General features: G+C 44.1%; 1 protein-coding gene and 1 long non-coding RNA gene across 2 annotated transcripts; both read right to left on the reverse strand.

Moving 5' to 3' along the window:
• Nucleotides 1-2,450: 2,450 nt before the first annotated feature.
• Nucleotides 2,451-4,336, reverse strand: LOC133925947 (uncharacterized). The gene is made up of 2 exons (XR_009911038.1): nucleotides 4,190-4,336; nucleotides 2,451-3,290 (listed from the first exon to the last, which is right to left on the reverse strand). It is a non-coding gene; the product is annotated as an uncharacterized LOC133925947 (long non-coding RNA).
• Nucleotides 4,337-15,430: 11,094 nt separating this feature from the next.
• Nucleotides 15,431-16,792, reverse strand: LOC133925948 (ethylene-responsive transcription factor WIN1-like). The gene is made up of 2 exons (XM_062371686.1): nucleotides 16,499-16,792; nucleotides 15,431-16,322 (listed from the first exon to the last, which is right to left on the reverse strand). The coding sequence occupies exons 1-2, from the start codon at nucleotides 16,579-16,581 to the stop codon at nucleotides 15,740-15,742; spliced, it is 666 nt and encodes a 221-aa protein (XP_062227670.1). The 5' UTR covers nucleotides 16,582-16,792; the 3' UTR covers nucleotides 15,431-15,739.
• Between the last annotated feature and the right edge of the window lie 7,687 nt (nucleotides 16,793-24,479).

The following is a 24,479-nucleotide window of genomic DNA, read 5'->3' on the forward strand; positions in this document are numbered from 1 at the left end:
ACTTGTTACAACACGTTCCATAATTCAATGTCTCATCCCTCGTTATAAGAGGGCGTAGATTGGTGATCCAACTATCATTTAGTAACTCATTGTGCACCATTCGAAGCTTTCGTTTTGCCAATTTATAGAGGTCCGGGGTGATCACCCTTGGTGCCACCCTGTTGAGCCAACTGTCCTGCGAGAAAGTAGTCTTTCTTCTATTGCCACAAGAAACCTTGATGGAGACCATGAAAAGTTCTCAATCCATTATGTCACACGGAATACGTAACCTAGTCCAAGGTCTTTCTGTATCCATCCAATCAAACCAAAACCATCGGACTCTCAGAGCTCTAACAAAGTGCTCTAAATCCAAGATTCCCAATCCCCCCAGTTCTTTAGGTCTAGCTATCACTTTCCAATTTACTAGAGAGTGTGAGCCATTTACGTGCTCAGGTTCCTTACTTTTCCATGAAAAGACTCTCCTAATGTGGTCAATTTGGCTCAGAAGCCATTTTTTAGAGGGAAGACCGTCAAATGGTAGGTGGGAAGGGAGGACACAAACACTATGCATAGTTCAATGAGTAATTTGAATTTTTTTTAGGAATAAAAATTAGAAGTAGTGACAAATAAAAAAAATTCATTTCATGGGATGATAAATAGAAAATTACTTTATTTTTTGATAATAAATAAGGAATTTTCCGAGGCCAAGATGGGACTTGGTTCGCCACTAGTTTGACCAGAATGCAAGTGTGCGTGGCGTGGGTGATGGCGTGCACGATAGAGGTCTTAAGCAAGCACACGAGAGGGTCAGTCTAATTCGTGCGCGCCCGCCAGGATAGCAAGTAGCAATTTTCCTTTTTTAACCCCCTCGAAAGTTTTCAAAAAAAACTTTTCCAAATAAATTATTAAGAAAAGTTATGAAAAAAGCACCGAGAAAAATTATCGAGAAATTTTTTTGAGATAAAATTAGCGAGAAAAAGGTTTTGAAAAAAATTAGCGAGATAAAGTTTTTAAGGAAAAATTAGTGAGAAAAATTTTCAGCACAATGTTTTTCAACGGTAACTATATCGCGTTGAAAACAAACCTTTCTTGTGTGGGCCATCACGTCGCACCGGCCCGGACAAAAACCCCCACCGGCCTCAACACGCGCGGCCTAGCCCCATCAGCCGCGAGGCCCCCCGGCCAAGTCCGTGGGCCACTCGAACAGCTCGCTTTGTGGCCCGCGTCGCGAATCAGAATTTCTGCACACGAGGCTGTCCAAGTGCGCAAGAGCTGATGTGGCGTGGTCAGAGCGGTGGCAGGAAGGGAGTAGAGATGGGACAGAGCGAGGAGGCAGCCGAACGCACACGTACTGTAAGCTCTGACCATGGCACAATGGATGGCCTGGTGCTCAAGTGCTCACACGCAGCGTGCTGGCTCGGTCGAGCCGATGCCTCAGTGAGCCGGCATCGTACACTTGCACGGCCGCGACAAAGAGCGGTGGAAAGTGGGTTAGGGCGCAGCAGAAGGCTTCTTGGGCGCTCAACGACGAGACCGGACGTGGAGGTTGACATGCGCATCGGTTCGTGGGTATTTTATGTGAAACTAGTTTCATCGAGTTCTATTACTAGTTAAGGTTTGATACTCTCCTATCTTAAATTTAAAAAATGTTTTGATGAGTCTCTCCGAGTAGTTGAGAAAAAAACAACACGTAAAAAAATGTGTCACGCATGTGCTGTGAATAAATTAGCCTCGAAGCAACAACAGAACCAAGATTATGCATTTGCTTTCAGCAATGAACAAAAAGGCAAAATGATCTGTTCACATATTATCTATCTTCACCTTAGCACGAGAAATCCCCAGGACATCTTAATTCCCAACCAACTTCAAGTTATGAACTTATGATGTACAAATATATGTTTTTCATCCAAAAAAATTGGTTCAGAAGAACCCACATTAGCAAATATAATAGGCCTATATTTTGCTCTAGAAATATCATGGTTGTTTTGCTCTAGAAATATCCAGGAGCATCCGAAGTTCCGAACCACAAGTTTGACCGCCTAATTGAATATGGAGACAGAAGTATATTATCAAACTTTAGTAAAGGTAGACAAGCTAACTATTGTTGTTCCCATGCGAACAATTATATTTGTTAAGAATTTGATCAAAAACATAATCCCCCAAAACTTTTAGGATCGATAAAAGCAAATGGAACTATGATAAAGTAAATTAAGCACATATGCAGAGAAAAAATATAGTAGAACGTAAACAGGGAAAGTAATTAAATGATTCTTGAAATAAAGTGCAAACATCCTATATCAAATGTTTTAAGGTGCTAATTTGCACCAAACCATTAGCAATAAGCCAATCCTATCTATGGTAAGAGACATCTTTCAAAGTTGCCGGTGGTGCAGCTAGCATACAAATGCGCAACTAAAAGTACTGAATAACAGATTTTATAAACATGAAAAATAAAAATATAGGATCAAGCAGATGTAAATCATACCACTTGTATTTGACTTATATATTGTTGACATTGATACACGTGGCAGATCATTAACATTTCTCATACGAATTTATGCTATAGAAGCCTCCATGGAAGAGTGGCTCCGGACAGCTTCAGAAACTGAACAATTTCTCCAGAAAAAGCATCCAGTCTTCCTCATTCACAAAGACAGTGATGGTTCTCAAGCTTACGGTGCCGCTCGCTTGCCAATCTGTCAAATCCTCCGTTTCTTCTGCTTAGACTCCGCACTGGTGACCGCTAGTTTAACTGGTTTGTTCAGTCTACTTGATTTCCCACAATTACATATCATATTCCCAGAGTTTGTCATATTCCTGATTTCTGAAGATTTTGTTTCCTCAGCTGATATCAAGCACTAATTGCAGCAAGCAAGCTTCCAATATTTATTGATGCGCATGGCTTGCTTGCATCTCCACCCAGTAGGCAAAGCATATCCTAGAGGTTCAGGCTTGCACAAAATCATCCTTGAGAAACCGCAAGACAAAACATGTGATTGTGCTTACTAATTAAGTGATCTAGCCAGCATGTGAAATGAGTAAGCTAGCGAAGCTGTAGCCTGGTATACAGAAGGTCTCGTCAGTCATCAGTCGTCACCAACTGGATGATTAGCAAACTTTGCTGCTGGCTTTGTTTGAAGCGGCAAGGCCATGGAGAGGAATTGTCTTGAATTCCATTGTCATTCTATCCCACATACAGCACAATGGGGTTCCCTCACCCTCACTCTCTGCTCAAAATCTCTTTTTCATGAGACTATGTGCTGGAAGTAGCAATGAATTAGCCAGATGCCCCGGATCCAGATGAAAAAAACCTGCAACGTGCAAATGGTTTGCAATATTAATCGAAACGGGCAATGCCAGGACCCAAGCAATAGAGGAAATCTGGGACAAAAAGTCCAGGCAAGGGTAAAATTTTGGGATTTCCAAAGACCCCTTCCCAATAAAAAATTACGCCGGGGTAAACAACAACTCCACTTATTTGTTGTGGCATAGAACTGAATAAATGTTTATACTCACATTCTCATGGTCAACATGTATAATAATAACACATAAAGCTTTTCACGGCCTGAAGACCTACAAATGTTACTCCTTCGGATGGCGTATATTAACAAGCATCCCGGCATTCCGTACACCTATCTCACATCCATCTCAATTCAGAGCCACCGTACTTATGTAACTAAATGGCCATATCTAGTAGGTCGAAACAACAGGTACTATACAAGTTTGGACAATAATGTCAACCAAAAAAATCAAGCCAAACCAACAAGGCGTATATTAACAAGCACCCCCTACACCCATCTCACATCCATCTCAGTTCGGAGCCAATGCAATTGCGTACAAACTAGTCATACCTAGTTATTCGGAACAACATGTTCTAAACAACTTTCACCAATCGTGTAAAAAAGATCAAGCCGAACCGGCCCCAATTTTGCATGTAACGCTCACAGGGATCGCATTTCCTCAAGCCAGGCTTCCTCAGAAGTCAGAACCACCTCGAGGCAACCCATTCCAGACCAACGCAAGCGCGTAGGTACACCCACAAATACAGAATTCCACCGCCAGTTCCGAGAGGAACTCCTCGAACTCAAACCAAGCCGCGCATCACAAAAACCGCGGGTTACTACTTGCACGGACATCCCTGAACCATACCTCAGGCAAGCGCTGGCTTTCGGGGCTCCGAGAGAGGGGCGGGGGGCGTTTCGGCGCGTACCTCGCGGGAGCCGGGGAGGGTGGGGGGGGGGGGTGGGGGAGGCGAGCAACGAGCGAGGAGCACGCCGCCGCCCGCCGCGCGCCGTAGCGGGGCCTTGAGTTGCCTGCGCTGGGCTGGGTGCGCGGCGGGAGGAGGCAAAGGTGGAGTTTTTACTTTTCAGCTTTCTAGAAACATTTTTTCTTTTTGCAAATAGACCTTAAAAAAATATACAGAAACGAATCTTTCTCACGACCCCATTAATCCATTTCATGGTGTTACTCCCTCTAGCGTCGTGCCATGATCACGTAGGATCCACACTGTATAACCTGACTGATGTAGTCTAATACGAGGCCAGAGGCCGTAAGACTATCTCTAACTATATATTTTTTATTTCATTTATTATTATTTTTTTTTATTTTTTTTATTTTATCTCATCTCCAATAATTTCTCTTCGAGTGTATTTATGAAAGAAAATGAGAGATAATTTTGTTTTGAAAAGAATAATCTTGAAAATGCTTTGTAACGGAATAATCGTGAAGAAAAATCGTTGGAACGTAAAAAAACGAAAATCCCTTCGTAAAGTGAATTTGGTCTCTGATAAGAATTCATTAGAGATGATCTAAAGACATATGGCAATCAGCGGCGAAGCTAGCGTCGGAAAGAGGGGGTGCGTAGCTCTTTACTGTTTATCGAAGCTACAGTAATTTAGTATTTTTTAATAGAACGGGGTGCATATCACCTCCTAACCTAGCTTCGCCACTGATGGCAATAGCACGGAGTCATGTCCTAGTGCTACGAAACTAATCGCCGCTGCAGCTCTTGTCTGGTTCTACTACTCGTGTTTATTTCCAACTGCCTACAGCAAGCTGTTGGCGTTGCATGGTGCCACATTTGTGGATTTGTTTACGTAGAGAGACTGAGAGAGGCCTGACGACGATCTGGCACCGATGCGTGTAGGCTACTGCCCGTTAATCCGTACGTGGGTTACCGGGCCAGCTGCCCGAAGCATCATGCCAAGGATGACCTGCTTGACTGCTTCTACGGGCCATTCTGCATGCAGAATGATTTCGCTTTTAGGGCCCCAAACTTCTTCCAACTAACTTCTTCCAAGCTGGTTAGGAACCACTTTTTTTCCGGGTATGTTGAGAAACCACTGAGGTCAACAAAAGCTGGGTATACTACTGTTTTCTAACAAAAAAAATATCTGGGATCCCAATCCGGAGTAAACCATTAGATGAACATTAGCTGGTTAGAGACATTATGCATCTTCGGTTTTCAGTCAAATTACATCATGCCACAATTTATGATGAAGATTTGTTTCATAGATGTTGTCTTGCCTTGCTGCATCTTTAATTTGCAAGCTCATGTTCAAATCCTAAAGAGGCATACACAAACCTGGATGGGGGAAGTCACATATAGTGAACACTGCATGGGCAATGCTAGCACTCATGAAAGCTGGACAGGTGATTATTTATTTTACGCTACAATGGAGTTATTTCATGCTATAATGCATTTTGCATCGTATGTTTCCGTTCAATCTGAACTTCCCATGCTACAATTAAGTTAAGCACAATCGAGCAATCAGGATGTTCCATTGAGAGATGGGGGTGATCTAGCTATCTTTTTTCTGATCCCTTTTTAACCATAAACTCCCAATTTCCTACAATCAATTGTGCCCAACCAAACAAGCCATAAGTGTTCAAACTAAAAGCAGCATTGAAAGACACAGATAAGATCAGATTTACTTTTCACCCTGCGATGCAAGAATAGTTCTCAGAAGATCAGGTGGGTATGACCCTATTGTTGTTGTGCATCCTACTAGAGCCCCACTTACAAATGATCCTCTGGTAAAAAACAAATCAGAACAACGATGTTCAAATCACATGTGACCTACTATCAGAAAATGAATGTCATGCATCGACCAGATCAAAGTTAGACCGCCGGATTATACTATTCTTCACATAAAGAATTAGTTGAACCTCAAATCTGTTGTGATGATCAATGGAACAATTGCCCTTGAAGTTTTCAACCATTCCGTGGATTGCGCATATTTCTTTTTTTCTAACATGAAAGGATCATGTGTGATCAGCAAACCCTGGAACACTTCGTTTTTATTCTTGTTCAGTCCGTGATTGATGCTATCACAAAGAGTTATCATCAAACCAGGATAAACTTGATTTGATAACAAGAAGCTCCTCATGACAGTCCTCATCAGGAAGGCAAATCTTTGTTGCTCTCTATATGCTGATGATGTGGCTTTGTTCTGCAAATCTGACAGAGATCAGCTAAGCTTTATAAATTAAATCTTACATGCCTTTGGGAACACCTCAAATCTGATGACAAATTTTATGAAGACTGAATTTTTCCCGATTAGATGCGATGATGCCTAGCTTGCCAACATCCAAGAGGTTTTTTTGGAGCAGCCAAGATTTTTCCCTGCCAGTATCTTGGTCTTCCTCTCCATACAAGGAGACTAAAAAGGGTACATGTGCAACTCTTATGGACAAACTCAGGGATTGGCTTCCGGGATGGAAAGGAAAGTTGCTTCGGCCCAACATCGGCACGAATCTCCGCGGGCGCTAAGCACCACTGTGCCATGGCCGCCATTACGGGCCATCTTGTGGCAAAAATAGATCGTCATTTCCAACTCAGCTAAGTTCCCCGTGAGGTGTTGATGCTGGTGCCACCCTCCCACAACTGGTTGGCATCGCTGTTCGCCGATGACCAAGAGCACCGTCGTGGCAGTGTGCACAATGGCAAGAGGCCTGCCGTATGCAAAGATTTTGAAGGGTTCGTGGTCCTCGGCTCGACCACGCACTACGTTGCTCCTTCACAACGCCCAGCTAGCAGGTGACGCTCGCGTGTGCCTGCCAGTACGCTGCCATAGGCCCGACCCGGCTAGTCTCCTTCCTCTCCGGCGTCGCTTCCCATCTATGCTCTCCCTTATACTGCCATTGACTCCGTGCACGTAGCCCTGTCGTCATGCTGCACGCGGTCCCTTCACGCCGAGGAGTGGTGAGGTGGAGGCTGGCAGGTGGAGAGAGAGAGAGAGAGAGAGAGATGACACGGTAGGCACGTGGTAAAAAACCGAGTGACGTGGCAGCCATATCATCAAAACCGCTATTGTAAACCATTCTAGAGGGTTTTGTGATTTGGTATTTAAAGTTCAGGAGAGTAAAATAAACAGTTTAATAGTTTAGGGGGTTATTCAGACACCAAGCATAGTTCAGGGGAGTAATTTAGACTTTCTCCTTCATTCATTCCTCTTCATTGCCGTTCATTTGACCCATAGAAAAAATACATTTACCCTTTAGGAGGAGGATGACGGTCTCGGGCATGGTCGCCGATAGTAATCAAATTTTAGGGCTCTTTAGAGGTCGAATCTTAGAATGTGATATACTAGAGAGTTGTAGACAATTTCTTTATGCTTCTATAAGGTTTTTGAATGCTGAATTTGGGTCAATGGATCAGGCGATATGAATTTTTGAAGTCGTGTTATTTGCATACCATTAGGGGAGCTGAATGGTTAAATTGTGACTATGATTAGGCATAGAAAAACTAGAATTAATTTTTGTGGTGAATACCTGAAAGTGCATCTAGGCTCCTTTATGGGTTTTGGCTAATTGATGACAAACGATTAAGGGACTAATGAGTTTATCGAGTTTATGAACATGTTTTAGTCCCATTGAAAAGGTTAAAAAGAAGTCGACGTCCCTCAAAAAGAAAAGAGAAGCGGTATGAAGAAACTCATAGGGTTCAATTTATTTTACTTTTGAATTTGAGTTTAGGAATGTCGTACTATTAAGAGGGATGCATTTTGGTAGTCTTGCTAGTGTCTCAGTGCTCAAAGTATCTTGTTAAAACCAAATTTTGAGAGACACAATCACTCACGGACACCAAGAAAAGGACAGAGTTGTCTGAGCCCGGAGTCTTCGGGTGAGCCTGGAAACTCCGGATTCTATTAAGTGTTCTGGAGTCTCCGAGTGAGACTCCGAGAGAAGGTCTCCGTCTGGCATTAAGTCTGAGCCCGGAGTCTCCGAGTTAGCCCGGATACTCCGGACTGTGTAAGTGTTCCGGAGTCTCCGAGTGAGACTCGGAGAGAGAGAGAGTCTTTGTCTCACTTTAAAGCCTAAGCCCGGAGTCTCCAGGTTAGCCCGGATACTCTGGATGCTGTTAGTGTCCCCGAGTCTCCGAGTGAGACTCCGAGAAAGAGCCTCTGTCTACCGAGGGTGCTAAAGTTGGAGTCTCCGGGTCCTGATGCTTCCGGACATTCCGGGCATCCTCCGAACTAGTGTCTTGGCCGTTTTTCTCAAGTGTTACCCGAAGTCTCTGGGTGAACCCGGATACTCCGTGTCAGTGTAACGGCTAGTTCTGACAGGTTAGGTGCGTGTGTTTCTGTGCTTCCCAGAGTCTCCGGGTGAACCCGAATACTCCGGGTCTATCTGAAAAGCACAATAACTGCTAGTTTTTAGGGGAAAGGTATAAATACCCCTTCACCCCCTCCATTCAATGCTGCTGAGCCACCTGTGAACCAACCCTCTCAAAAACATTCAATAGCCCTCCCAAACCCCTCTAGTTCTTGATCTTTGCAAGATTTGAGAGTTAGGGTTTGGCGAGTGAAATTTAGAGCAAGAGAGCAACAAGCAAACCTTTGAGCATTTGAGTTCTTGCCAAGCTGCAATTTGCATTCTTTACTCTTGAAGCTTCATGCTTCTAGACGGCAAGAGGTCACCCGTAGAGCACCCAATCTTTGTGAAGTGCCACGAGAAGTTTGTATTACCCGTGATTTGAGGAAGAGCCCTAGCTCGATCTTTGTGCTCGCTTGGGTGAGGATAGGATTGAAAAAGACCCGGCTCTTTGTGAGCTCCTCAACGGAGACGTAGGCACTTCTTTGTGAGGTGACCGAACTTCGGGAACAAATCTTGTCTCCATTTACTTTATTGCACTTTACTCGTTTGAATTGTTATTTGGGGATTTGCCTCAATATTGTTACTTGTGAGTATTTGAGTGCGGGTTATTGTTGAAAAGGAGCATATACATCTTATAGAGACTGTGGTAACTCGTAGACAATATTAGACTTACTTAGATTTACTTTGATTTCGAGTTCCTGTATAGTCCGAATAATATGGGTGAACTCGGATACTCTGGAACCCAGAGTATCTGGATTGAGCCGGAATCTCCGAACACTGTCTGATCCACTGCAGAGTTTTAATTTTCAGAAATGACTATTCACCCTCCTCTAGTCGACATCAAGTACTTTCAATACCAAAGTTGTAGAAAATTTTGTGTAGATAATTTTCATGTGCTTATTTGTTGTATTTTCTACTGTAGAAAAATAGATATGAAAATAACAAGGTGACCAGAATGCAGTGGATATATTAGTGCCGTGGCTATTTTTTAATACGATTTAATTTAATATTCATAATACTTTCTAATTAGAAAATATGGTATATTAAGTACAATTTCTGTATATAAGTACGGTTTTCTCCTCCCTAAAGGCAAATATGTCTTTTCTATGGGTCAAATGGACAACAATAGCAAGGAAGGAATGAAAATTATAAGCAGTGGCAAATAAGGAAGTTCATTTCATGGGATGGCGAATAGGGAATTACCTTATCTTCTAATGGCAAATAAGGAATTTTCTCGTAAAAAGAGTGCCTTGATCTCCTCTTCCTCCCCACTCTCTCACACCATCCATCTTCCATCAAAAAACCCCTTTTCTCCCTTCTTCTTCCTTGGCAAGTGCCACTGCTAGTGGCTCTCGTCAATGGTGAGATCCTCGTCCTGGTTCTCCTCTCCTCGTGTGCGCCTCCGCAAGCAAAACCTAATAGTGAGCTCACCTTAGGCTTACAGGAAGCAGGGGAGTAGGAAGTCGAGCTCGACCAAGCACCGACGAGCATCTTCGGTAGCTCCAATGAGCGTTGCCGGAAGGGCTTCTTCTACCACATCTTCTTCGACAAGGAACACTGTCTCCTACCTTATACCGCAAGCTAGATCCTGGAGGCATGACTTCGTCCTGGAGCTGAGCCACCGTCGATGCGAGCATCTTCTTCCTCTTCACCGACCACCTCCAGCCAAGCTCCTTCCTCCCTCTCCGCTTGTGAGCACCTCCAAGCTCCCCTCTACCCTTCCTGAGTGAAGGGATCAGTGACGTCCTAAGAAGGAGGGTGAATTAGGACACTTGGCTTCAAAAATAAAACAAGATAAACTTATATCAAATTTTATCTAAATGTACTCTAAGTTTATCTAGTGTGTCCACTGTACCGATCAAAACACTTGCAACTTATATAAGAAGGTAAATTGCAAGAATATAAATATGAAAATGCAAATAAGATAGTGTTGGGGGAAAGGTCCAGGCCTACAAAGGAGCCCACATAGCAATCCATGTAACTAAGCAGCCCATGTAAAAGCCCAAAAACCTCCTTGTAATATTTGTACAAGTCTCACCTCTCCCCTCACCTATATAAGGGACCCAAGAGGTCGAGAGGAGGGGGATCTCTCTCCCCCCACGTGTACCACTCCTCTCTCTCTCCTGGATAGGAACCCCTTCGGTACTGTTCACGCTACAGTACCTCTTCGGTACTGTAGCTGGAAATGTTCCCAACAGATAGAGATAGCAAACTTGGCTTAAGAGATTTCGATGGCATGAATGCCACCCCTATTCCACGTTGGAGCTTCACAAAGAATATGCTCCTGATCGGCACCCGGTCACAGCTCTTGAGTCACCAAGTCACAAAGATAAGGACTCCACATCAAACCACTAAGGCAAGGTCTCACCACTAGCCTCTTTTCCAGTTTCTTGCCGTTGTGATCAGTTCGGAGCTTGAGCCACTAAGGTAAGGGTCTCCACGTCCCCGCATAATTGCCTTGCCACCACTCCACACAAAGTCGAAGGGTCAACAAGGTTGCCGACGAGTCAACAAGACTCCAAGATACCGGTGTACCACTTGGTACGAGGTTGGATCATTCCTTGATCCACTCTATAGGCAGCAATCACCTAGCAATACTCTCTCTAGTCTTATAAGCGCTAATCTCGCACTAGTCTTGTGCTTAATCACCTTAGATAATCACTTTATGCATTTTGATGATTTGGATATCTTCTCAGGTGTACATAAACTTCTCTGGACTCCAGCAACCTCAAATGACTGAGTGGAGGGGTATTTATAGCCTCAAACCTGTGCACTAGTCGTTAACCCAACTTCAATGGATGTAACCTTTTTTGGACAAAATGCTCCGGTGTGTATCTTCTCTAATCACCGGACCTTCAATTGAGGTCATCAGGCCTCTCTCCCATTTGCCAAATATATTTCGGTGAGTTCAATATCCAGAGCACCATACCATCTGGTGAGGCAAATCTTCCTGGGACTTCTCCAATTTAGTTCAACTTTGTCCCGGCTGCGATGGCTTCTTCATGTATTGCATCCATGAGACCTACTAACATACATACTTGACAAACATGTTAATCCTATTGACTATATTATCATTAATTATCAAAATTATAATCATGATCTAATAGGACCATTTTCGCTACACCAAGCCTTGGCTCGTTCTCTCTAGGCTTGCATCATACCTTGCACCACACAAACACACACACACTTAGTTTTCCCTGTTTTCAGCATAGCCATAGCATCGCCACCACCATTGCTTGCTGCCAGCTGCCTTTGTGACCGCCGTTGATGTAATGCCCTATTTTACAACTAAACATAAATTAGCCAAAAAATCAAAATTTTGACAGCATCTTCTCTGTAATTGAGGCATAATTGGTAATACAATCAACAATCACAGGCAAGACAATATAAGATATAAACGATATATATAAAGCTCCTATGTATATGCTGTAGAGAGACGTATGATATGGTTGCGCCGTGAGGAGCTTTATATATATGGTTTATATCTTATATTGTCTTACCTGTGATTGTTGATTGTATTGTCAGTTATGCCTCAATTACAGAGAAAATGCTGCCAAAAATTTGAATTTTTGGCTATATATCTTGACCTTGTATTCCATGGAAGCCCCAAAGGTCCTGTTATTGTTAAATTTACTCCCTTTATCTACAACTGTATGGCATTTTGAAAATTGAGTCTCCAGCGTGTACCAATTCCACCAGTTAACTTGGATAACTCTACATTGCTAGCTTATCAAATTATAATGTTATGGAAGTTTTTTTTTATTGTAACGGTATAGTTTCCATTCGGACAAGCTAAGCAGACTTATTTGTATGGTGGTCCAAATTGAGGAAGTTTGACTGCATGCATACTGGGGCATACGTTCCTAACGGTGGGGTTAACTCGGATATAGTTTTCGCCCGCGCCCTATCTTCAAACTAAGATTATTTATATCTTTGGATTTATATTCCATGGAAGGGCCTGTTGAAATTAACTTGACATAGCAAGCATCTAATCATTTTTATTCACTGTAACAGTTTCAAAATGCAACAACTAGTTAGGATCACCAGGTAATAGTACTGCTAATCCCTACGTGTAGGGGCAGTGCTTGACGATACACTAGCAATTATACTTTCCAACGCTGTGCAATGGGTGGTGGCTGGTCTACAACTAGTTGCTTGCAGAAACGTTGTGTCAGCGACAATTTATCTTTAATGGGAGTATTGACGCTGATAAATGTAGTCATCAAGACACTATAATACGCATCGAGAGGCACACAGGGTATTCTGACCTTCACTGAGCTGGTCCGTATGTTATATGGTTATTGCCAGCCTCTACCATTATCCCTAGTTTCAATAAACTAAGTAAAAACAAATTGTAATACTTAATGCATTTCGTAAGAAAATAGTTTGAATTTAGTTTGCCAATTCATTATAAATGGCTACCTGGAATATTGTTTACTTCAATGGCTTCTTCACTTTTACAAGCTAAGAGTGTACAATATTCTTTGCATTTACAAGTTAAGCATGTTGCTAGAACTAATTTCATCGTTTCACTCATTATCAGAGAGAAAACTGAGTCCCCACCGAAGATACCAGTGTAATTCTCTGTTTACCTTCCATATTTGGCAATGTCCTTAGTCAATTTATTGACATGCACATATACTCTCATCTGGGAGGTTTTAGGTAGATCTGGTGGGTGATAGTGTCAATATCGCTAATATTATTATGCTGTGGGGATCTCCCCCCCAGTTCTTCCATAAAAAGAAAATAGTGTCAATATCGCAGAATAACTTAGTGCATTATGCCTTACAATCTTAATGAAAATGACATAATCATGATTTGAACGGGATTAAAGCAAAGCAAATCACAAAGTTAGCATCGAGGGACCAGTACAGCTATCCTACTAGACATATTAAATGCATGCTTTTGCAACATGGGAGGTCCTTAACCAGCTACCTTGGCACCACAAGGTATCAAGGCAAATACTGGTATGCTTTTTCCAAAATTTAAGAGCAGTAGTCTCACTTCCCTGAATTATATATGAGGCAAACATTGTATATCTAATTTGTTCTGTAGGGCATATATTGTCTTTATTTTCATATATCAGCTTTTCTCAAGTGCGTGGACTGTGGAACCTATTTAATTAATAGGTTTGACAGATGGCGACACAAACTATAGTGAGCTAACACTCCTCTCCTATTTTTGTAGATGATGAAAAAGGCTAACTGATTTGTTTATTTTAAGCATCCAAACCTAATAGGGTGTTCGCCAGTCGCCACATAGCCATCGCGCGCTTTTGGTTGATCTAGCCATCATTGAAGTTCACTAAGGTCTTAATCGGCTGCTATTTGATCATTTTTATGTACTATAAATGGTGATCCATTGTTGTTTTCATCAACATCCTAGACGTCAGTCTTCTGTACGTGTCAATGGCAGCTAATATCCTCCTGTTGTTATTATTCTTTTTTGGGGGGGGGGGGGGGGTGCTGTCACGATCGTACTCCATGACTGACCAACTAACTGACTGGGCCCTTCCGCATTGACTGCATGCTTTACCAACCTATAGAACCAACTGTGGAGCTGATCCGCACTTCATTGCTCCTATTTGTGTGTGTTGTGAAATTAGGGAAGATGAAATATGGGGCCATGGTCTTTGTCACCCAATTCAGTCATCTTGCTTTCTTCCATCCGATGTTTTACGTACGGAGTATGATGTAGCGTTCAGTTTTCTTTTTGAAGGGAAGTGTTGAAGTCTTTTAATTTGGTTGCTAATGCTGGATTAATAATATGTCACAGTTAAAAGACGCCACAGCTGAAGCTTATTACATGAACTGATATTTTGCTTCACTGTGTACTCAATACTGACTCTTAATTTGTGTATGAACAATCTTATGCAGTCTGGTGTGCTGTCTCAATTTAGTTGGTTGCTATCTGTTTTTTTTTTGCGTAGACATTGCATTCAATTATCAATTAAGCCCCCAAACCCGGAATCCGTGATTTTTTTGCCTGGAGGCAACAGTTCCGCTGGTCATTATGGCTTGTGTCAGTCGTTTGCTAACTTGGTTGCTTATAATTAATTATTTTTGTTTTAGATTTCTTATTGAATGATGAGAAATAGACGATATCGTTTAATAACTTTATTGTAAATAAATGATCCAAGTATGGAGTTCACCTCTGTCAAAATGTTTCTACACCAGTTTGACAGCATCCGGTAGTTCCCGAATGACGCTCTCATAGTCTCATTTATTACATATTTAGGGTTTGTTTGGTACAGCTTCGTGATCATGTTGGGTCTAAAGTTTATATGATAAAATAAAATAGTTTAAATTTTTATTTTTAGTCTAAATTAGAATTTAGATGGTTCAGCTAAATACCTTCAATCCATTCACAGCTTTAGATCTAAGATTTTTTAAAGTGAGATTTGACCGGTTTAAAAAATCTTAGATCTGAAGTTAGGTTAGATAGGGCCTTACATGAAAATGGGATTCACAATAGACAACATATATCTAGGTATATAACCTTTGTTTCTTCACTGGAGCAACAGAAATGCCAAATTTGTCGTCACTGATGCATGCACTTAGTCAACATTTTGCTTTGAATTGACTAAAGGAATTGAGATGATACAGGAAATAATTGTGCTATTTGCTTGTTTCTCTTTCATTATGTCTTTGTCCAGCCGAAAATTGTGGCACTACTAGACTTATGCTCTGTGCTTTGAAATGACTGTGTTGTTATCCAATAAAATAGGTCTTATTTTCACAAATATCAACTTCATCATATTCCAGATGTTCTTTTGATGGAAACCAACATCAGTCCGAAAATGGAAGAAAATCCACAATTACAAGATATTTATTTCCTTTTATTAGAAGGCGACACCACTGATATTGATATATAGCTTGATATGATACTGATACATAGCAAAGGTTTCACCAGTGTGACTATCATGACGGGGACTGCGTATACATACAAGTAAGCCTTTAATAAATACACAGAGCTTGACACAGTAGTGATTAACGTTACTATATGGTTTCCTAAGCTGGATGTAGTAATAGAGATACCTATGATACGATGCAATCTTAGCTGCTTGCATTTTGCACCAACCACTCTACCAAATACTTGATCTAGGACAGTGACTTGTCGACCATACTTGTTTAACCATAAGCAAATTGTTGTTCTTTTTACTTCAGATGACGAGGCTGCCTTCTACACCATGGAGCATCCCATGTGAATGGTCGGCCGGGTTGCTCCTGCCCAGCAGCTCCTCGATCATCTGCAGTGCAATCCTCTCCTCGTCGTCCATGGTCGGTGGCGAGTCCGTCATCGTGGACGTGGGCGTTGTCGCCGCACCATCGCTGGGCGTGGGCTCCTCGCTGGACGACGCTGCCGTGGCCGCGTCCTTGTTGAGCTCCACGGTCATGACCCAGCTGGAGTCGGCGCGGGCGCCCGCGCGCTTCTGCCAGACGCCAATGTGGGACTTCTCCGGGTCGAGGCGGAGGCAGGTCAGCGACGGGGACGGCGTCTTGCAGCACTTGCGGAGCTTGGCGCTGAGGATCTGCGACAGGTTACTGCCGCCCGCGGCGGAGGACGAGCCGCCGCCGCCACGGACGTCCCACGCCACCGACACCGGGGCGAGCTCCCCGGTGGCGCTTCTCGGGACGGGGAAGTTGGTCTTGGCGTTGCGGCCGCTCATCAGGACGGCGGCCTCGTCGTACGCCCGCGCGGCCTCCTCGGCCGTCTCGAAGGTGCCCAGCCACACTCTCCTCTTACTGCATTCAACCACGCACGTTGGAAACCGTTCATGCATGCATGCATTTGGCCTCAACACTTCATGAAAACGAAAGAACGCAGCAAGCTTGCAAAGCACACGATCGAGCAAAATGTATCCTTCAAGACAGGACAGCGGCATAGTGCAGTAGTAGCTAGGGGAGCTTTGGGGTCTTACAGTAGAGGGTGCCTGATCTCGGAGACCCACGAGCCCCAGTGGCGCTGCCTGACGCCGCGGAACTTCTTCTTTGATTGCACCATGGTAATCCTCAGCAGGGCAGGTTCTCTGCCAGGGAAGGAAGGACCGATCGAGGAGGCTGGCAGGCTGCAGAGCGGAGGGAATGAGCACCAAGCAGGCAGTGTGTGTCCAGGAGTGGGTGAGGGTGTGTGGGGAGGAGTAAACTACTCCAGTGTGCGTCCCTGTTCCCTTCCTGTGAATATAAACTACCCACCCCTGTACTTGCGCCTGCAGTGCAGCGTTAAATGTGGTTAGATAGATAGAGTAGATGCACATGCATGGCCCCAGTTGTGCGCGCGCGCGAGCATGTGTGCGTGTGCGTGTGCGTGTGTGTGAGAGAGAGATTTGGGATCAGTAACTGGGAGTACTTTTGTCTTGCGTTCCACGTATCTGCCAGTGGCCTAGCTAGCTTCTTGGCACAGTGGCATGCCCGGACCTGCAATCCTGCATGCTAGTTGCTGTACACTAGTAGGACTCGAGAGTACATTACGGGAATATTTGTGTTAAATTTCTGTGACCATCCAGCAAGAACTTTTGAAATCAACCCATGGAGGTTGGGGCAGCTGTGGGGTCAGTAGCAGTAACAGCAAGCGTGTAGCAACGGATAATTGAAACTGAAGAAGGGTAAGCTAGACAAAAAAGAAGAGAGTACGAGGGAGAGAAGAAGAAGAGGGGTCCCTGATGGGGGTGTGCAGTGTGCTGTCGGTGGACTGTAGCGGGTGGCACAGGCATAACCACCCTCGCTGCTGCCAGTACGCCGGTAATAAACTCCCCCACCTACGCCGGCCCTTGGCGACCTCATTTATGATGGCGCTGCTGGAGCCCAGCCCCCGGTGATCAAAGCGCTGAGCTGAGGTTATCCATGCATGCATGGTGCATCAATCTATCCCAGCTCTTGTTGTGCTCCTTACCAGTGGCTGCCTGGTTGCCAGTTATCTCCTGCTGCGCGGTGAGTGCAAAATGCTAATCAAGCTAACTGAATCCACGCTAGCTGCTGCTTGCATTTCGGCTGTAGATTATCTTGCTGCAGACGTGAAAAGGAATGTACCATGCACAACTCCACCAGACTGATGTTATGGTGAAGGAAGCAGTTGAGCAAAAGACTAGCTAGGATCTACAACTCCACCAGTCCACGCGCTGTAGGCGTTCTTCACCCATGTCCATGGGACGACACTGCACTAGCAGAGCAGCTAGCCGAGCAGTTGGCCGGCAATAACTGAGCCCGGCCGGCCTGTCCATCCAATCCATGCATCCATAACCCACGAGGGCAACCAATCCATCCATCAATCAATCGGGGACAGGGAGGGAGCCAATCATCCATCCATCCATAGCAACAGAAGCATCGTAAAAAGGTAACTATGAGTACTCCTTTTACAGTTGGTGGCTCCACTCAGATACGGGTGTCAGTGAGTTCTCCGCGGGATCGATGGAACCTTCTGCCGCTCACTCCATCTGCCGCCGTACACGCACGAGCTGCTTTTCCATGGAAAGTGCAGGCGGGCAGAGGGCAGAGGCAGGTTCGGTTGGCTGTCCTGGACTGTCAGGACCTGTCGTGTAAAAGTGGTTACAAGGTGAGCATGCAGTAACAGAGTAACTACACGCTCACGGCTCATCGAGCAAGCTGGTACCACTCGTCCACTCTTCCTTGTCAATCTAGCTAGCAGAGTAGCAGCAAGCAAGCAGTATTTGGCCATCGATTGCTTCATATAGTTTTCCTTCTATCTCATTATCTGAATGGAAATGATATTGTTGATGGTCTTGTCTTCTGTAACTCTGCAATGTGACACGCACATATCGTCTATCTCAACCGTTCATCCATTTCATCCATATGTTGATTCTATTATATATTTCATGTTTTTTCCACCGACCTTCTAGCACAAATCTTAATGTAAATACACGACTGAGATATATACGGGGTGTGTGCGCACCGTGTTTTGAAAATTTCCCCTTCAATTCATCTCGTACTGAGCAAGGATCAAATCTATCTACGACATTGAACTGCAGTCTTACAAAAAGTATTAAAAGTCCTCATCATGCTCAGTGTCGCGTCGCAAGGCTGCGTGCCCGGCGACCATGCCCAGGAGCCAGTGTGTGGCCATGGCATGGTTTTGTCGAGGTCCGGCGTGTGCGGTCGGCGGTGGTGGTGTGGTGATTGTTCATGCATGGGTCAAGGTCAATAACCCCGTGACTTAGTCCTTGTTGCCAAGGTGAGGGGAGGGGCTGTCTGTCTGTCTCTTCTCATCCACATCATTCTGTTGTCAATGGTTGGAGGTCCTAGCAGTGTATGCTCATCGTGATTTCTCTTGACTGTGATGTCAGTGGCAGACCTAGGTTTGAATCAAGGAGGGGAGGGGGGTAATTTCTATGGACTGAAATTGAATCAATGGGAGGGAAACGAGGGCTGCTAAGTGCTCACCAATATGGTCCTCGATGGCTCCGTCCTTTTCTTCAGTCTTCAGCAGCTCAGCTCAACGTCGGCTGACCAAGGAGGAGGGGAGCCATTGAGCCAGGACCGGGCACCGGCAGTCGCAGGCGGCACACCACATGCCTTAGCCGTAGTTCTGCGCGGATGTGCCCTGCAAGGTGAGGCCGAGCGCTCGACAACCTAAGCAGGGCAGGATCTGGAGCGGAGGTCAGAGGTCGAGTAGGATCTAGAGGCCGAGCAACAACCAATCTAGAGCCTGGACGTTCATGGCTTTGGATTTAAAAGCCATCGAGGGCCCTGGGACGTGGGGTAGTTGGCCGACGGAGGGAGGGGAGTGGCACTGCAATTATGCGATGGATAGCCGTGGAGGGCCACGGGGGAGGCAGGGGCCCTGGGGCCAGGTCGAGGGCCGAGCAGGGGGGCGAAGGTCGTTTCAACGGTGCTCTAGCCTAGTCTAGTTAGGAAGTTTGCCCACTGTATTTACAATTTTTATTCGATTTTTTCTTAATTAACACAAGTCAATTCATCATTTTTTCTTTTTATTAATATAATATACAGGTAGTTCTCCTGTCGATTTTTTTTTTTTTAAAGTGAAGTCTTACTAGGATCGCTGTTCCAGCTTTCATGAAAGCCCGCGAGTGGTTGGCGACTTCCCCAAACTTACGTACAGGAGTCAATCACTGGCTTATACTGGTACGCGCCGTGCTAAGCACTCAACACCAAAGTAGTTTTTCCATACTGGTACGCGCTCTGAGCTCTCCCCCCATGATCGACTCTCTCTTTCTCTCTCTAAAAGCGTCCGTCCGTCCTAGAGATGGACAGCGCAATAAAGCTAGTGGTATTGGTGTTTTTACTGACTTTTGAGCAGCCCGTGGTATTAACTCCAGTGTGGGCTTTCTCGTGCATGGGTCAGCACCAAACACCATCACTCACTCACTAACAGTACAGCTACTGCCTCTGTCTTGGGTTGGCAACACGGAAAACCGGGGGGGGGGGGGTCTTGGGTGTCATATTTTCTGCTGTTCTTCGATCAACATTGTCACTAACAGTTCAATTCTGGAGCAATACTGTCTGTCAGTTATGTATTAAACGTTGCAATTTTTTATGCTTTTGAACATTAATTTCAGGTCGAGATCGGATCATCAACTGGAGCTGCCGCTTAGCTACGTTTGCCAAGTCGATATTGAGCAGTGTTGTGCCAGCAACCGGTAAAGCTATCGCTGAGGAACAGTGGCAAAGCATGTTGACTCTTCATGGTGCACATGCACTAGGGTAAAGAATACAGTACAATGCTATTTAGTGAAATATTGTTTGAAAATTTATATGTTGATATAAGTATGATGAGGTGACACACCGGGATATTATTTGCTCTAGCTTCGCCACTGGAAAGGAATGTGAGATAACCGCATTATTACCTGATCTAGTGATCTTAATATAGTTGGGTTAGGGTTAACCCAGATTTGGTGTCTAGCAACTAGTAATCCTTTTCTGGGATGGGCAAGTGATCCAGTTAGCCTTGTCCATTTCATGATCAGACGTTCAATGACGTCTAATTATATGTGACTGACTCTAAAAACTCACTGAGCAGGGAGGGGCCGGGAAAGTCGAGGGAGAAAGATCGATAGAGGTGGAGAGTTTGTACTAAGAAAATAACCGTAATCAGAATATGGTTGCAGATTTATTAGCAAATTTTACAAGAACGAGCCATGATATAGATGTTCTGTTACTTCGCTCTCTGAACTATATTATAATAGCAATTACTGTACATTATAACTTTAGTCCTAAGTAATAAAGCTCTCTTATTCCAAAAAAAAGCATGGGATAAAAAAGACACCACGTTGCGAGGCTTGGCTGAGCACAATAATGAGGCTGTCGCACGGTGGTTAACAGATGTAGCTGTAGGTTTTCTGTAGTCCTGTAGACTGTAGTTGCATTTGTATGTTCGGGCTGGAGCCTGTTGCTGGGCCCTCTGAACAAATTGACCAAGTAGCCAGGCACGATCAGAATCAGATGGCCCTAGCGCTCTCTCTCCATCTAGTCAGTCATATTCTCTCTCTTGGCCTCACTCGACACATTATTTATCGCTTGGCATTTTCCTTTCGTAAGAAGAACCGAGCCGATGACCGGACCGGATCACATGGCGTGTATGCTTGGCTATTCTGGTCGCGTCGTCGGGGCCGACGAGCCTAACACAGCTAGCTAGCGGCATGCTTCCACGGGGGCCGGCGTTGCTGCTGCATGCGCGCTTGTGCGATAGATGCGACACAAGAACGCTAACCCGATTGCCTCCCTAGCTGCTGGCATCACCACCCGCGGCCGGTGATGTCCTCACTATCTCGTTGTCACTACTATTGAAATATCTTTTACAAATAATTTTAAACTCCTATTACAAACAATTTTTTAGACATCAAAAAAGTATATATATATGTATCAACATACCTCAAACGGAAAAAATCCGTATGTAACATAACAGGACAAGAACAAACAAAAATCATATACTGATATTGTGAGAGATCGGTGACGTTCTAAGAAGGGTAAATTAGGATATTTAAAGCTATTTTAGTTAAAAAATAACACAAGATAAACCTATATCAATTTCTATCTAAATATACTCTATATTTACCTAGTGTATCTACTCTACTGATTAAACTGTTTGCACCCTATCTAAGAAGGTAAATTGGAAGTAAGTAAATGTGAAAACGTAAATGAGGTAGATAGAGCAAACTCGGCACAAGGATTTTTTCCCGTGGTATCGATGACATGAATACCACTCCTAATCCACGTTAGAGCTCCACAAAGGATATATTCCCGGTCGGCACCCAGTCATGGCCTTTGATCCACCGAGTCACAAAGACAAGACCTCCACCCGGATAAGCCACCAAGCCACCAAGATAAGGTCTCACCACTAGTGTCTCTTCCGGTTTCTCGCCGTTGTGATCAATTCGGAGCTTGAGCCACAAAAGCAAGGGTTTCTAAGTCCCCGCACAATCGTCTTGCCGCCACTCCATACCAAGTCGGAGGGTCAACAAGCTTGTCGGTGTACCAAGAGGTACACTGTTGGATCACTTCTTGATCCACTCTCTAGGCAGCAATCACCTAGCAACTCACTCTCTAGGCCTATAAACACTAATCACTCACTAATCTTATACTTAATCACTTTGGATGATCACTTTAAATATTTTGGTGGCTTGAATGTCTTCTCAAATGTACATGACCTTCTCTGGACTCCAGCACGCTCAAATGACTGAACTTTATCATCGAACTATCCAGTGCGTTATCCTCCGCCAGCCAAGCCAATGCAACCCTCTCTGGAAACTGGTATACAAATCTTCATAGCACTGGACCTTCCGGTGAGGTCATTGCTTTCTCCCCTTTGTCAACAATGCTCCGGTGCATTCCTCCGGTGTGTTCAAATTAATCACCGGACTATCCGATAGGGTCTTCTTCTTCTTCGTCTTTGCACTGTTCATTATTCGGTGTATTATCCTGTGCACTTCTCTTCATCTCTGGACCTTCCAGTGTGTTGACCTTTGATCTTCAATATCTACAACCTTCTCTGGTAGAAATGCTCCGGTGTGTATCCTTCTTTGAGCACCAAATCATCCGGTAAGGTCAAATGCCTCTGGATACTATGCTCCGATGAGTTCAACCATGAGAGTTGCCTGGGGGGGGGGGGCTGCTGGTGGCACTGAGGCATGTAGTAATACAAATTAAGTTATATGAGTTGATTTCAAATAATGTGTAATGGAGAGTGTATCTAAATATGCATACCGAAAATTTGAAACAATGGGTCAGGGTGGACATTTACTGATTGCCAGCACCATGTTTCATAATGTGGATGTCAAAAGCTCTACATGCATGATGCACCAATAATATCAATTAAAAGTATGGAACTTAGGAACCGATAAAAAAATGAAGTAAGTATAGTTTAAAAGGACACTCAACTATCGATAATTAACTATAACCTAGAATAGTCTCATGTGGTACTATTTATAGAATCCAAGTACCACACCTGCTTGACTTTTGAAACAAGGACCACTAGAATCTAATGATAACCTAGGTTGTAGGCAAACATAATATAGCTTTTGTAACCAATGGCCCTTGCAATATAGTCCACCCCAAATTGCTCGTCAGAATTAATGCGTTGTAGAGATAAAGGCCTAGGCTCCACATATGCAATATGCTTCTTCGCAGCCCGATTGTCTTGTATCATATGTCTACATATAAGAAAAAATAGTTAGGTGAAATATACATTGTCCTATGACAGTATAACTATCAGGTTTTATTAAAATTTACAGCATGAAGCATCTTAGGAGTGACATGTCCAAACTATTGAGCTTGAAGATGTTGTACAAATTATTGAACCCCACAAAGAAGTAGCTGACGTTAGTTTGGAAATGCTTCATCGCAAATTTGACAAAGATGCTTGTCTGCTTGGCTTTGTATGCTTGTGTCTAGAAGTTATGCAGAGTAACACATGCATGTCCTGCTTTGGTTATGTCATTAGATGATAGCAACGAACGATCATACTTGTATTTATGGTTTTGAACTTCCTTGTACACTTTTTCTTAGCCTCTTCCTTAGGTTGCTCTTGGGTGACCTCTTCATCCAAAATGGGAAACTCCTCCTTGGAGGATGATTTTGCCTTTGACTTCTTGCCCTGATTCCGATAACGGCGGATGGGGTACAATGGACTACCTAGAACCCGACAAGCAGAGTGGTGGAGGGTTGAGCTGGATGTCCCTCCTCCTCCACTAGATCTTCTGCACCACTGTATCCCCTAGCAATGTGATCTCATCATTGGGTGGGATCGCCAACTTGTGGGCCAAAAAGTTCGGATACACATATGTGTACCACTGCGTAGCATGGGGTTAGCTCAATAGAATGCAATGTCCTCTGCTATGGGTGCACGACACCCCGAGTGACCTCAATGGTTAAGCCATCTGGCCTAATAAGCAGCGCGCATTGCATGGGCTCCTCTAGACCATCTAGGAGATCTGGCTGGCTCGGATCCAACATATTCTTGGATGCATTGCTACTCTTTCCTAATGCAACCTAGCTCTAAGTGACTGATACAATCTGGAGTTCCTGTGACTCTAGGATGCTAGGCAATGATGTGATGACATCATAAGTGACCTACATCTGACTTCTCTGTGCCAGCTGGTCAACATCCATGCGCTCACCCTTTCTCTTCTTATACATCCCTCGGTCCTTAGGCCACCTGTCGGTGGGTGAACACCGCAAGCAGGGATCCTGAGGGACCCTTTTTGAGATTCGGCCGGGGGGCTGATTCTGGATCTACCTCATACATGGATTTAATGCGAGTATGTGAGATCTAGGCGGGACGAATGATCGACGGCTAGTGAGAGTAAATGCTCAGGGAATTTTAGACAGGTTCAGGTCATACGAAGCGTAATACCCTACTCCTGTGTGTATGATATGCTATTAATGCTCTTGAAATGCTTTTCTCAGGATCTCTATGTTACAAGGTTTTTT

Source organism: Phragmites australis, chromosome 8 (assembly GCF_958298935.1).
Source record: "Phragmites australis chromosome 8, lpPhrAust1.1, whole genome shotgun sequence".
NCBI lineage: Eukaryota > Viridiplantae > Streptophyta > Magnoliopsida > Poales > Poaceae > Phragmites > Phragmites australis.

What these genes read in the sequence shown, in the direction of transcription:
- LOC133925948 (XM_062371686.1), bottom strand. Translation starts at nt 16,581, where the DNA reads ATGGTGCAATCAAAGAAGAAGTTCCGCGGCGTCAGGCAGCGCCACTGG. An exon ending in GAGATCAGGCACCCTCTACT is followed by an intron (nt 16,323 to 16,498) that starts GTAAGACCCCAA and finishes GGTTGAATGCAG; the next exon opens with TAAGAGGAGAGTGTGGCTGG.